This window comes from Neovison vison, chromosome 9 (assembly GCF_020171115.1).
Source record: "Neovison vison isolate M4711 chromosome 9, ASM_NN_V1, whole genome shotgun sequence".
NCBI lineage: Eukaryota > Metazoa > Chordata > Mammalia > Carnivora > Mustelidae > Neogale > Neogale vison.
In genome coordinates, this window is record NC_058099.1 from 32,634,513 (window position 1) to 32,649,439 (window position 14,927).

Here is a 14,927-nt window from a genome sequence, read left to right on the forward strand (position 1 = left end):
TCCTGTATGTACCCAGAAGGGAGATGGCTTGATCATGGGGTAGGTCCATTTTTCACTTTTTTGAGGAAACTCCGTGGTGTTTTTCAGGTTGGCTGTACTAATTTACATTTGGTGGAGGCTGAGACAGCCTGGGGCGATCAGTTTCTAGGATTCTGACAGCTGGGGGAACGGTGATTTCTCCCGGGGAAAGGGCAAAGAGAATCAAGGCAAAGTGGATCCGCCTGCGGCCACCTCCCAGGCGCGAGCCCAGGCCCGAGCCCTCCACGCCGCGGAAGGGGCCGGCGCAAGTCGGGCTAGAGCGCGGCCCATGGGGCCGCAGGGCGCCGATGTCGCCGCTACCCGTGCCGGGCGTGCGCAGCCGTCCTTCCTGCGGGAGCTGGGCCTGCCCGGAGCCAACCCCGCCCCACCGCCCCGCTTTCGATTCTCCGCGGGAGCCCCTCCCCCGCACTGCGGCCGCCGGGACCCGAGGGCTGAATGGCCGGCGCAGGTGCGCGGAGCGAGACACCTGGGGGGCCGGGAACACCTGGGGGGCCGGGGCCGCCGGAGCGCGAGGACGCAAGCGGCTGGCGCTGCCCGGAGCATGGCGACCGCGTGGCCGAGCTCTACTGTCGCCGCTGCCGCCGTTGCGTGTGCGCGCTCTGCCCGGTGCTGGGCGCGCACCGCGGCCACCCGGTGGGCCTGGCGCTGGAAGAGGCGGTGCACGTGCAGGTGGGGACCGGAGCGGCGCGCGGGGTGTGCAACGAGCGGGGAGGCGCGCGCAGGGTTGGCGGCCGCTTACTCGTTCGGCCTGGAGCCGCAGGGAGGCCCACCTGTTGTTGCCAACGATCAGTTAAGCTTCAGAAGAGGTGGGTTTGGGAGTGAGAACTTGGGCGCCCTGACTGATACGCAGATGTCCTTGACCTCGTCCACCACGCGGGTCCACCACACTGCCCTGGGGCTGGAAGAAGGTCTGCGGGTGAACACGGATGAAAAGCCATACAGAAACCTCTGGTTTCCTCTCCTGAAGTTCACAGTCAGGGCCTGAGGACTGCTTGACTGACTGCTGTAGGAGCGGCTGCCAGCCACCCACTCCTGCCCTTCCCCTCCACCCTTCCTCGCCATAGCACTTCCCTTCCACGCATTTAACAGCCTGGTGGGGAGCTGTGACAGCCATTTTACTGATACGAAAAGGAAAACTGGAAGCTGAGGCTGCCTTTGACCCCAGGATTCCACAGCTGTGTTGTCCCCACTGGCTTCTCATCTTGGAGCCCTCACCGGTGCATAATCCTAATAGTGGTCAGGGGCTCTCAACTCTTGTTCTGGCCTTGAGGACAACTTGTTCTGTGGCTCTGGTCAAATCTGTCTGCCCCATCTGGGATAGGCAGGCCCTCCTCTCTCTGACAGATGTAGATTCTACCACTTCCTCCTCCAGGAAGTCTTCTGTGATTAATGACCTTTCTGTTCACATTGCGACAGCCTTGGAGCTGGATGAAAATGGGCCCTGTGGGAGCTGGTCCAGTTGGTGGAGTCCTCTGTTTATGGCCCGCCTCTTCCTCCAAGGTCTTCCTTTTCTTATTTGTATAATGGTTGTAAGAGTAATAGAGGCTGTTTCCAGAGTTCATATGGCTGCTTTCCAGAGATAGGGCTTGGGTGTCTCATAGGTGGGTCCACCCACCTACCTACCTCCCCGCCTACGTACCCATTTTGTGTTCACACACCTACCCACTCACCTTTTATCCATCGTCCTTCCATCCACTCATCAGACATCCATTCAGCACATACTTTGTGCCATGAGCTAAGGAATAAATCGATTCTTCTGGATCTGGAGATGTTCCCTGGCTGGTGGGATGAGAACAGATAGTGACAATATAGTGTGATAAGTATTGTAATTGGGAAGCTGGAGGGAAGACAGTGTGAAGTAGGAAGAGAGAGCCCAGGAAGACTTCCTGGAGGAGTGCTACTGGAACTGTCCTTGAAGGCTAAGTAGAATTTTACCAGGTAGCTTTGACAGGAGAAGCATCCTGGGATTGGAAGGCCCAAACACTAGGAGGCTGGGCTCTCTTGGGGTGATGGAGAGCGTTTAGTCTTGAAAGCTTAGAAATCACAGTGGGGTAAGGATGTGCTCCTGGAATTTGCGGCTGTGGCTTATATCTGGGCTCCCATTGTGTCCCCACCCTCACCCACCACCTAGAATACAACCACACACAGCAGTAAATGCTTGTTGGATGTGACAATGACAGCTAACAACTCTGTTGAGTACTTAGTCCCTGCCAAGCACCGCACCAGGCATTCTGTGTACTTCTTATTCTCTATGGTGACACTATGGGGTTAGCTCCAGATTTATCGCTGAGGAAACAGGCTTAGAGAGGTGAGGTCACTCGCTCAGTTCCCATGAAAGGGACTCAGACCTAGGAAGTCCTGTGTGACTCAGGTTGGTGCTCTTCATAGCTTGCTGGGAAGCCCCCGCTCTCCAGTTGAAGCTGGCAGCCCTTGGACACTGTGTTCGATTCAGCAAACACTTCTGGGTCACTCCCTGGTCGCTGGGGGGGGAGCCAGGAGCGGAGCAGGCCTGCCCTCAGGAAGCTGTTGGTTGGCTGGGCAGCCAGACCTGGGCCCAGCAGCTGAGTATAAGGCCAGCCTGAAGAAAGTCCAAATAGAGGTGAGGTCAAACCTGTGGGGAAGAGGGTCACAGAGCCCACCCGTGGAAAAATGGCAGTCGCAAAACAGAGACATATGGAAGGGAGCCGTTTTAGGTGGGAGGGAGATGGGACCATGAACCCCCACAAGCCTCACATGTGCAGGTCTTCTGAAGCCCAGTCCAGGCCAAAGGCCCACATTCTTTCTGGAATGTATGTTCCACGTAGGCAGGCCCGGTGACAGGGCCTGGCATGTAGTTGGTGGTTCGGTTAATAGTGACTCTATAAGTGAACACTCTTCCCCTGTCCCCAGACTGTATGCCTTAAGGCCCTGTTTGAGAAAACTGGGTCATAAGTAGGATTGTTCTAGAAAAAAGGGAGGGGAACCTCAAGGTTTGAAGAATTTCTGACATGGGCGTCCGAGGATCAGAGGGACCCTTGTTCCAGCTCATCCTCCAATTTGCCCCGTGACTCTGGGCCCACTCATCTCACCAGTGAGTCTCAGGTACCTCAACTGGAGCAAAATTCAGGGGTGGGAGATGCCCCTCGGGGTAGCTTGTTACCTTAAAAGTCACAGAATTAAGAATTAATTTTTCCTGGGCGCCTGGGTGGCTCAGTGGGTTAAGCCGCTGCCTTCGGCTCAGGTCATGATCTCAGGGTCCTGGGATCGAGTCCCGCATCGGGCTCTCTGCTCAGCAGGGAGCCTGCTTCCTCCTCTCTCTCTGCCTGCCTCTCTGCCTACTTGTGATCTCTCTCTGTCAAATAAATAAATAAAATCTTTAAAAAAAAAAAAAGAATTAATTTTTCCTAACTCCTTCACATACAGAAACTCATCCAAGAATGTTTAAAGCAACTGGAAACCAAGAAGCAGCAGAATGTTGGCAACATAACCCACATAGAAGACACTGCCGAGAAGCTCAAGGCAAGTGGACATTTCTTCTTCATTCTAGTTAAGATATGTGCACTTCCCCTCGGACGCAAGGCTCTCCTCAGTGTGGAGCCAAGGGTATATAAAAACCCTTTTTAGATCCAGTTTGGTGGCCCTTGGGACTTCCAGAACTTAGGGGGCTCTTTTGAAGAAAAAGAACACAAAATCAGGTGTAAGGCCATGAGGGACCGGGCTAGTGAGGAGCTTGAAGCTTGTGGTATTGTGTTGTGTTGTGTTGTGTTGTGTTGTACCTGAAGCTTTTGTGTTGTTAGCTTGGTGAAGATCTGCCTCTGTCCAGTGCCCTAGTCTTGCCCCCTAGCGCCTCACAAAATGGAGGAACAGCCTTTCCTGCCACCTGCTGGCACCGCCAAGGCCATTCTCTTAGAGGGACTAGTCGTCCATCCCCTGCACCCCAAGTCACCTTAAACAAAGCAAAATGCAGTATAAAGAACGTGCAAATAACTCTTTGGGTGCCAACTGCTTTGTTGAAAGAAATTAAATAGGGTATAAATATATTCCAAAAGTAAGTACTTTCTTCAGGCTCCTCTTTTCACAAAATTGTTTATTTATTTATTATTTTTTTTAAATAATTTTTAAAAAATATTTTAAATTTTTTTAAAAGATTTTGTTTATTTGACAGAGAACACAAGTAGGCAGAGGGGCAGGCAGAGATGGAGGGAAGGGGAAGCAGGCTCCCTGCAGAACCAGAGAGCCCGATGCGGGACTCGATCCCAGGACCCTGGAATCATGACCTGAGCCGAAAGCAGAGGCCTTAACCCACTGAGCCACCCAGGCACCCCAGAATTGTTTATTTAAATGGATTCTTTTTGGGCTTGAAATGAGAAGTTGGGACTGATACAATTGTGAGCTGCCATTTTACTCTAAAGAAGTTGTGCTGGGGTTTTTGGTCCTTTTATGTGAATTGAGCTGGTCCCTTCCCCTCTCGGCCTCGGCTGCCCCCACCTCAAAATGGGGGCTGGGGTGGGATGCCCTCCCAGGGCCTCTCCCCCTGACGGCTCTGTGAACCCTGGACTGACCCCCACAGTCAGAACAGAGAGACTGGCACCCAGGACATCCCGAGGCCAGGCCCACAGCAGAGGGGAGATGCCGAGGCCCAGGCTAGGCGAGGTAACAGAATTGGTCCCCTATTGGCCCAGCATGCTTTGTCTGTGGCTGCGTGCCCCAGCATGCTGGGGACAGTTGCATTAATGCACCTGGAGCCCCAGCTGCATCAGTAACGGTGCCCGTCATGTCTCCAAGAGCATTTCTCTGGGGCTCAGGTAAATACATCCATTGGAAGAATTCAGGAAAGGATGGGGGAGGTGTTTTGGGCCACTCATCCAGAAGGGCAGAATCGGGATACAGAGTCACTGTCTGCGGATCTATGAGCAGAGATTCTTTCCTTGGGGGCCCCCAAGGAAAGAATTAGGACCCGTGTGCAGAGTCAAGTGGGTCACATTTCAGCCTTGTCTAAGGGGTGGAGTTTTCTTTCTTTGAACCTTTTCCCCAGCTTTTAAACTTCTAATTTGAAATAAGTACAGATTCACAGGATGTTGCAAAGGTAGTGCAAAGAAGCCTCACGTACCTTTCTCCTAGCTTGCCCCAAGGGTTAGAGCTTACCTAACTCTAGTGCCATGTCAAAACCAGAGTTGACAGCGTGTGTGTATAAAGTCCTACGTCAGTTTCTCATACGGGTAGATTCGGGAATGCAGAAGGATTCCGCCACCACCAAGACCTACCTCGGGCAACACCATTAGAGTCACCCCTCCCACTCTCCCTCCAACAGTCTGACCCCGGGCAATCACACATCCGTTCTCTATCTCTGTCATTATGGCATTTAAGAATGTCATAAAACTGGAATTATACGGTGTACGACCTTTGAGATTTTTTTCACTCAACCTAATGCCTTCAGGATCCCTCCAGGTTGTTTTGTGTATCAATAGTTCATTCCTTTGAATTGCTGAATACTATCCCAGTCATCTGGTAGTCCAGGTCAGCCAGTTTTTTTTGTTTTTGGTTTTTTTTTTAATTTGAAGTTTTCATCTACGTTAGGATAGTATCGTTGTTTCCATTTTGGGGCTATTAAAAATAAAGCCACTTTGAGCAATCGTGTACAGGTTTTTGTGTGGACATAGTTTCCGTTTCTCTGCAATAAATGCCCAGCACTGGTTCTGGGTTCTATGGGGCTTGTATGTTTAGCTTCTCAAGAAACTGCCAGAACATTTTGCAGGGTGGCTGTGTCATTTGACATTCCCACCAGCCATGTATGAGACATCCAGTCTCCCCTCGTCCTTGCCTACCGGCAGTACTTGCCGGAGTTCTAGTCTAGCCTTTCTGGTAGCTGTACAGTGGTCCTCCCTTTGGAGCCTGCGTTTGCGTTTCCCCAGCAGCTATGATACTGAACAGCTTTCCATGTGTTTAATGGCAGCTTCTCTGTCCTCTCTGTTGTTGTTGTTTGTGTTTTTTGTTTTTTACCACTTCAGGACTGGTCTGTCTGTTTTCCTGCTCCTGAGTTTGGAGACTTGTCTCTCTGAGCTAGACAGGAGTCCCTTGTCAGGTCTGTGGCTTAAGAATATTTTCTCCCAGTCTGGGGCTTGACATATCATTGCCTTCACAGGGGCTTTAGCAGAGTGAAAGTTTTTTAATTTTGAAGAAGGCCAGTTTATCCTTTTTTTTTTCTTTTTTAATGGATCATGCCCTCGGTTTCATGACTGAGAGCGCTTGGCCTAGCCCTACATCCCAAAGATTCCCACCTTTTCTTTGGTCTAAGTGTTTGACAATTTTATGTTGTTCATTGAAGTCTGTGATTCTTGTTGAGTTCCTTTTTTGTATAAGGTGGGAGATTTAGCTCAATTCTTTTTTTCTCTTTTCTTATGGATGTCCAGTTGCTCCAGCACCATTTGGGGAGAGACTGTGTGTTCTCCATTGAATTGCTCGAATTTTGACGAAAATGAGTTGGCCCTGGGAGCCGTTGGGAGCTGAGCACCAGACACCCCCACAAGAAGGGTGCCTGTCTCCAGGTCTCCCAGCCCCCACCTGATCACCTCCCTCACTGTGTTACCAGCCTGGCTCCTGGGGGCATTTATGTTTCCATCCCTGGTCAAGAAACAGATATTTAAAAATTCAGCCATGCTTAACTCTTTATCAGATATGTCATTTGCAAATATCTTCTCCCATTCGGGAGGTTGCCTTTTGGTTTTGTTGATTGTTTCCTTTGCTGTGCAAAAGTTTTTACTTTGATATAGTCCCAACAGATTATTTTTGCTTTTGTTTCCTTCACTTTATGAGGCATATCTAGAAAAATGTTGCTATAGCTTATGTAAGAGAAATTACTGATGTTCTCTCATCTAGGATTTTTATGGTTTCAGGTCTTTAACATTTAGGTCTTTTTTTTTTTTAAGGTCTTGTTTATTTATTTGACAGAGCAAGAGGGAACACAAGCAGGAGGAGTGGGAGAGGGAGAAGCAGAATTCCAGCCCAGCAGGGAGCCCAATACGGGACTTGATCCCAGGACCCTGGGACCATGACCTGAGCAGAATTCAGGCAGATGCTTAACAATGGAGCCACCTGGGTGCCCCCATTTAGGTCTTTAATCCATTTTAAATTTATTTTTGTGTATAATGTAACAAAGTGGTCCAATTTCATTTTGTCACAAAGCTGTCCAGTTTTCCCAACACCAGTTGTTCAAGAGACTATTTTTTTTCCCATTTCATATTCTTGCCTCCTTTGTCATAGATTAATTTAACCATATAGTGAGGGTCTATTTCTGGGCTGTCTGTTTGGTTCCACTGACCTACGTGTCTATTTTTGTGCCAGTACCATACTGTTTTCATCACTATAGGTTTATAGATTATTTTGAAATCTGGGATTTGGGTACCTCCAGTTTTGTTCCTTTTCCAAAATTGCTTTGGCTCTTTGGGGTCTTTTGTGGTTCCATACAAACACATAAAGAACTTTTACAACTCAACCACCCCCCAAAAAACCCAATTAAAAGTGGGTAGAAGACAGGGGTGCCTTGGTGGCACTGTTGTTTAAGTATCTGGCTCTTGGTTCCCCCTCAGGTCATGATCTCAGGGTCATGAGACCAACCCCTGCGTCAGGCTCTGCACTCAGCAGGGGGTCTGCTTGAAGATTCTCTTCTTCTGTTCCTCTCCTGTGGTCCTGTATGCACATGCTCGCTTGCTCACTCTCTTTCTCTCCCCCCCAAATAAATAAAATCTTTTTTTAAAGATTTTATTTATTTATTTGGCAGACAGAGATCACAAGGAGGCAGAGAGGCAGGTAGGGGAGGGGGAGGCAGGCTCCACGCTGAGCAGAGAGCCCGATATGGGGCTCGATCCCAGGACCGTGAATCATGACCTGAGCCGAAGGCAGAGGCTTAACTCACTGAGCCACCCAGGTGCCCCCTCAATGTTTGCTTTTTTAAGATTTATTTGAGAGAGAGAGAGCATGATTGGGATGAGAGGCAGAGGGAGAAGCAGACTTCCCACTGAGCAGGGAGCCCTATGTGGGGCTCAATCCTAGGACCCTAAGATCATGACCTGAGCCAAACCAGATGCTCAACTGACTGAGCCACCCAGGTGCCCCCGAATTTTTCAGTTTTGAGGGTCCATGAGCTCGGACTTGAATTCTTCTCAGTACAGTCCTGTCATTTGGTTTATTTGTTTTGCTGGTGACTCTTTTTGCCCATGACCCTTGATGGATGACAAGATTCCTTGCCCCTGGGGTGCCTGGGTGACTCAGTTAAGCGTCAGCCTTCAGTGAATGAGCCCCACATAGGGCTCCCTGCTCAGCGGCGAGCTTGCTTCTTCCTTTCCCTCTGCTGCTCTCCCTGCTTGTGCTCTCCCCGCCCCCTCTATCTAATGAATAAATAAAATCTTTAAAAAAAAAAAAAATCCCTTGCTCCTTTCCCAGGCCAGTGAATGGAGTTTTTCCTGTTCCTAGTTCATGGATGAAGCAGGCTCCTGGGTTGGTGCCCAGAGACCCCTCCCAAGGCTGCGGGGCTCCCAGTGTGGTACGGATGTCACAAGGGTCACTTGCTCAGCTTCCGCACCAGAGTTCCCTCTTTGTTTGGGGCAGCTAAGGATTTCTGCTTTTTGTCGTTTGTAGGTTTGCTTTTTGTTTTTGAGCTGAGTCATATGATTTAAAAATTGGCTCACGTGTATATCCCCATTTCTGTGTGTTTGAACTAGGGAGGGAGGTTTCCCATGTCATCTTCTTCCCCCGTTATTGACCAAAAGTCTGTGTCCCTTTATATATGGGCATCTTGTTTTGGCTTGAGGTCCTAACTAACACTACCCTGGGTCAGTGTCAGAGACGGTGTGTTCCAGTACATGGCTCTACCACGATTAAGCCATTTTTGTAATGCTGAACATTTCGATCATTTCCAGTTTTTCACTAGCATAAAAGAACACCGCAGCGAACGTTTCTTACTTGTTCCGTCTGGACACATTCCCAGAAGTGACTCCTCCAGCTCATGGACACATACGTGTAGGACTCTCCTGTGTTCCGCTAAACTGTGGCCCATGTGCTTTGGGGCAGAGAGGTCAGGGACAGCCACACTGCCCTGTGCTTGCGTAGGGAGAGGCACTGCTGGGAAAGGGTTGTCTGCCTGGAAATTAATCCATAAAACACTTTTGTGAGCAAACAAAAGTCAATAAAGTTCACACGTGCTCCAAAGTCCACTGTTCAGAAACCAGGGAACAGCCAACCACTTCCTTCCAGAGAACCATCAAGAAGGCCTTGGTCCTTAATCCTCAACCAACACCCATGGAATGATTTTCTCTGACATCCTTGTCAAGAGGCTGTTTCCTTCCCCTGCACAGCAGCTCAGAGGCCCAGGTGGACGGGAAACTCGCCATTTGCCCGCTACCCTAACCTGGACAAGGGTCAGGTGTCAGAGGGGCACAGTGATTATGCTCTTCTTTTGGAATCTTCCCAGTTTTCCCCAGGGAGCTTTTGATACTTTTATGAGTGTGTGTCGAGGGGGGAGGGGGGTTATGTAAATATGTATACTATAAAAATAAATATACACATAAGTTTGGTTACTGTCTGTCGAATCCAGACCTGGGTAGGGAGTTAGGGTGTGCACAGGCTGGCAGAGCTGAAGTGGCCCTCGGCGCTGGGGGCGCCCAGGAAGACAGAAGCCACGTTGAGGGTTTTGAAGATTTTTTTTTTTTTTTTTTTTTTACTTATTTGAGAGAGAGAGACAGTGAGAGAGAGAATGAGCGAGGAGAAGGTCAGAGAGCGAAGCAGACTCCCCATGGAGCTGGGAGCCCGATGTGGGACTCGATCCCGGGACTCCAGGATCACGCCCTGAGCCGGAGGCAGTCGTTCAACCAACTGCGCCACCCAGGCGTCCCACGTTGAGGGTTTTGGACAGTGGTGATGAGTGCAGGGACCAGTGACACAGCATGAGAGAGGCAGAGAAGCCAGCCAGGGGTGGCGAGGCAGAAGCATGGGCAGGAGACACAGGGAGGATGTGGGAGGAGGGAGCGCAGGAGGCCGGGGCCACTGTGGTGGGAGCTGGAACCAGAGCAGACCTGTCCTTCGGGAGCTGGAGGGTAGAGGGGACGCAGGGATGCAGCCTCTCGTGGAGACCCTGCCTTGGTGGGAGGGACGCCCTGGCTGCTCCCTCTCCCTCATTTCTCTCTAGTTCCTCCTTTCATTGACCAGACCCAGCCTGAAGGAGGCTCTTGGAAATGCACAGGCAGGAGTCAGCCCCTCTCCCTACCACGCAGGGCTGGGGGAAGGAGAGGAAATGGGCCTACACTGGCACCCTAGGGAGGGAAGTAAACAGCCTCCATTCCTGCCTTTCCCTGTGACCCACCAGAGCTGTAGGGACTGAACCGCAGCTTGAGACCAGTTTGGGGACAGAAAGCAGCCTCTGCCAGGGTGGGAATTGGAAGATGAGGACTCAGTCAGGCCATGCTCCTGCTGACAGGGGACGATGCCACCAGTCTCCACCACCCGCGCTGGATAAGGCCACCCCTCTGCCTCCCTCCGCAGGCCACGGCCACCTGTCCAAGTCACCAGTGACAGCACAGCTAACAGGGAGAGGGCAGGGGTGGGGAACAGTGGGAGGCCCCGGAGCGGCACCCATGGAAGCACTGTCCAAAGTCGCGCTGAGATATCAGCCAAACAGCTCTCTCCATTCTCCTCACAGGCCCCTCACCCTCCACAGGACCCAGACAGGCCTGCAGGGCCCTGGGCCGACACGAGTCACACAGCAGCCAGCACTCTGGGTACGAAATCCCCCGCTCTCCCATGCCGGCCTTCACCGCGGCCCAAGTTCCTTTTGTCCCCAGTCCCTAAGCTTTTCAGCTAGACTCTTCAGGGCCTCACCCGGCCCAGCCCACTCCAGTGTGGGGTCCAGTTTCGCTTTGGATCACTGTGGCCCAAACCACCAGACGGCATATTTCCTTGTTTCATCGCCAGAATCCCCTCCCTCCCTCCCATTCTCTCTCTCTCGCTCTCTCTCTTTCTCTCATGCTTTTAAACTGTTTGCATGATCAGCCTCATCTCCTTACACCTTAAGTTTTCTTGTGGATGTTTCCAAACGGTTATTCCTGGACTGAGAGGTACAACGATGGGTTGTGTCATTAAGCTTGTTTTGTACATTCTTCTTCACAAAGTGGAGCTGTGGAAACTGCTTGGTCAGGAGAGTATTTGCTCTCTTGGTTTCTAGAAAGGTGCTCCATTTACATACGTTGCCCCCAGAGTGTGTCTATAAACCTAGAGTTTGGCACCCATTTTCTTGGCTTCATTGGGTCGTTCAGGAGAGACATATTTGTGTCCGTGTTCCCTGACCCGTAGAAACCATGTTGTCAGTGTAGACTAATTCCCAGGCTGGCCCAAAGCCAACTTAACTTATATTGCGTGCGGCTGGGAACAGCTAGCCTCAGAACCTAACCACAGCCCAGAGTGCTGTATAGGAGTCGGACTCGGGGAACTCACTCCACAGATCATGCCAAAGCTCGTGTTCCCGCCCCACTAAAAAGAGAACATGACATCATGGGGAGCCTGTCCCAAGTACCAGGGCCTGCTCTGTTGTGTGGTCTGATGTTTGGGCTGGAGAAAGAGGCTGACCTGTGTTTTGCTTTTATTTATTTATTTTTTAAATAAACATATAATGTATTTTTATCCCCAGGGGTACAGGTCTGTGAATCGCCAGGTTTACACATTTCACAGCACTCACCATAGCACATACCCTCCCCAATGTCCATATCCCCACCACCCTGCTTTTATTTTTTTTTAATGATTTTGTTTTATCTTTTAATCATACTAGTAGTACATGAGCACGTGTTCGTTTTTTTTTAAATGTTCACAACAGTATGTTAGAATCTAGTATAGAACTATAGCAACTACAAAATGGGAGTACCTCTTCACCATTCCCCCAAGCCTGTAACTTTTCCCAAACATGACTAGAGCATTTATTTTATTTTATTTTTTCAGTGTTCCAAGATTCATTGTTTATGCACCACACCCAGTGCTCCATGCAATACGTGTGCTCCACAATACCCACCACCAGGCTCACCTAACCCCTCATCCCCCCTCCAAAACCCTCAGTTTGTGTCTCAGAGTCCACAGTCTCTCATGCTTCATCTCTCCCTCTGACTTCCCCCAATTCACTTTTCCTTTCCTTCTCCTAATGTCCTCCATGTTATTCCTCATGCTCCACAAATAAGTGAAACCATATGATAATTGACTTTCTCTGCTTGACTTATTTCACTCAGCATAATCTCCTCCAGTCCCATCCATGTTGATACCAAAGCTGGGTATTCATCCTTGCTGATGGAGGCATAATATTGCATTATATATATGAACCACATCTTCTTCATCCATTTGTCTGCTGAAGGGCATCTTGGCTCTTTCCACAGTTTGGCGACTATGGCCATTGTTGCTATGAGCATGGATATACAGATGGCCCTTCTTTTCACTACATCTGTATCTTTGGGGTAAATACACAGTAGTACAATTGCAGTGTTATAGGGTAGCTCTATTTTTAATTTCTTAAGGAATCTCCACAGTTTTCCAAAGTGGCTGCACCAACTTGCATTCCCACCAACAGTGTAAGAGGGTTCCCCTTTCTCTACATCCTCTCCAACACTTGTTTCCTGTCCTGTTAATTTTGGCCATTCTAACTGGTGTGAGGTGGTATCTCAATGTGGTTTTGATTTGAATCTCCCTGATGGCTAGTGATGATGAACATTTTTTCATGTGTCTGTTAGCCATTTGTATGTCTTCTTAGGAGATGTGTCTGTTCATGTCTTCTGCCCATTTTTCAACGTGATTATCTTTTTTTGAATGTTGAGTTTGAGTTCTTTTTAGATCTTTGATACCAGCCCTTTGTAGTGTCATTTGTGAATATTTTCTCCCATTCCGTGGGTTCCCTCTTTGTTTTGTTGACTATTTCATTTGCTGTGCAGAAACTTTTTATCTTGATCAAGTCCCAAAAGAAGTCCCATTTTCACTTTTGTTTCCTTTGCCTTTGGAGACATGTCTTTTTTTTTTTTTTTTAAGATTTTATTTATTTGACAGAGAGAGAGGGATCACAAGTAGGCAGAGAGGCAGGCAGAGAAAGAGGAGGAAGCAGGCTCCCCGCTGAGCAGAGAGCCCGATGCAGGGCTCGATGCAGGGCTCCATCCCAGGACCCTGAGATCATGACCTGAGCCAAAGGCAGAGGCTTAACCCACTAAGCCACCCAGGCACCCCTGAAGACATGTCTTGAAAGTTGCTATGGCTGATGTCAAAGAGGTTACTGCCTATGTTTTCCTCTAGGATTTTGATAGATTCCTGCCCCACATTGAAGGTCTTTTATCCATTTCGAGTTTATCTTTGTATATGCTGTAAGAGAATGGTCGAGTTTCATTCTTCTACACATAGCTGTCCAATTTTGCCAGCACCATTTATTGAAGAGACTCTTTTTTCCACTGAATATTTTTTCCTGCTTTGTCAAAGATTATTTGACCATAGAGTTGTGGGTCCATTTCTGGGCTCTGTACTCTGTTCCACTGGTCTATGTGTCTGTTTTAGTGCCAGTACCATGTTGTCTTGGTGATCACAGCTTTGTAGTAAAGCTTGAAATCAGGCAACATGATGCCCCCAGTTTTGTTTTTCTTTTTCAATGTTTCCTTAGCAATTCAGGGTCTTTTCTGGTTCCATGCAAATCCTAAGATTGTTTGTAGAACTAACAGACATTTAAATGCACCTGCATGGATGCCTGGGTTGTGCCTCTGTTAAGCATTCTCCTTTGGCTCAGGTCATTCTCCTGAGATGGAGTACTGTATCAGGCTCCCTGCTCAGTGGGGAGCCTGCTTCTCTCTGCCCCTCCCCCTGCTTGTGTGTTCTCTCTAATAAATAAATAAAATCTTTTAAAAATTTAAAAATGCACTTGCAAACATACAGAAGCATAGACAGCCTCCCCCCACCCCTGCTATCCAAAAGTAGTGTTCTCTGAAACCTTCTGTAGGTAGAAAGGGCATAAAGGAAAGACAATCACCGGCTTTTTCAAAGTTTGAGTTAAGCCACTTCACTTTAAGGAAAGTCCTGGGTTAATAGCCATTTTCTAACTGGAGGACACCTGAAGACGATTTTCGCTTTTTGGACAAAAACCCTTACCATGCTAATAAAGGTTTTTCTTAAAAGCAAAGTGGACCAAAGCAGACATTCAGAAGGTGGGCAAACCTGTATCCATATATAATTTTTGTTTAGTTATCTTTTACAGAAATAGGATCATCCTATATTTGTTATTCTATAACTTGCTTTTTTCATGTGGTGTCTTGGAGAGTTTTCCATGCCCAGGCACCTGGATCCACTGGTGTGTGTGTGTGTGTGTGTGTGGCAAAATGTACATAACATAAGTTAACCATTTTACCCATTTTTTGGTGTACGATTCAGTAGGACAAACTGAATTTACAGTTATAACCACTGTTTTTGCATTTATACTCATAAACACTGTATTACACTCACAACCACTGTATAACTGTACATTACAGTTATAACCACTGTAAACTGCATTTACACTCATAACCACTATTTCCAAAAATTTTCCACTACTTCAGATATAAACTCTGTAACTACTAAGCAATGACTTCCCCTCCTGCCAGGTCCTGGCAGACTCTCATCTACTTCCTGTCCCTGTGAACTGGCCTATTGTGGGTTATTTTATAATAGGAAATCATCCAGTATTTGTCCTTTTACGTCTGGCTTATTTCACTCCACATGACCTAACGGTTCACCCACAGTGTATTATGTATAAGAACTCTGCCTTCTTTTTAATCACTGCCTGTTCTTTCATTGTATAAAAGCCACATAATATATATAGTAAACATATATATATATACTTCCCATATCGAAAATCTTGCCCACCTTCACCACCAACA

General features: G+C 48.5%; 1 protein-coding gene across 2 annotated transcripts in view; it reads left to right on the forward strand.

The window, feature by feature from the left end:
- Window positions 1–14,927, forward strand: part of TRIM14 (tripartite motif containing 14) — a 25,796-nt gene continuing 10,869 nt past the window's right edge. The window contains exons 1-2 of one of the 2 annotated variants that reach the window (XM_044265280.1): window positions 1–39; window positions 3,442–3,537. In XM_044265280.1, coding sequence (XP_044121215.1) covers window positions 7–39; window positions 3,442–3,537 — 129 coding nt within the window. In that variant the 5' untranslated portion in view covers window positions 1–6. Of the gene's footprint in view, window positions 40–474; window positions 709–3,441; window positions 3,538–14,927 lie in introns of those variants that run through there. The other variant, XM_044265279.1, reaches the window with a different exon arrangement.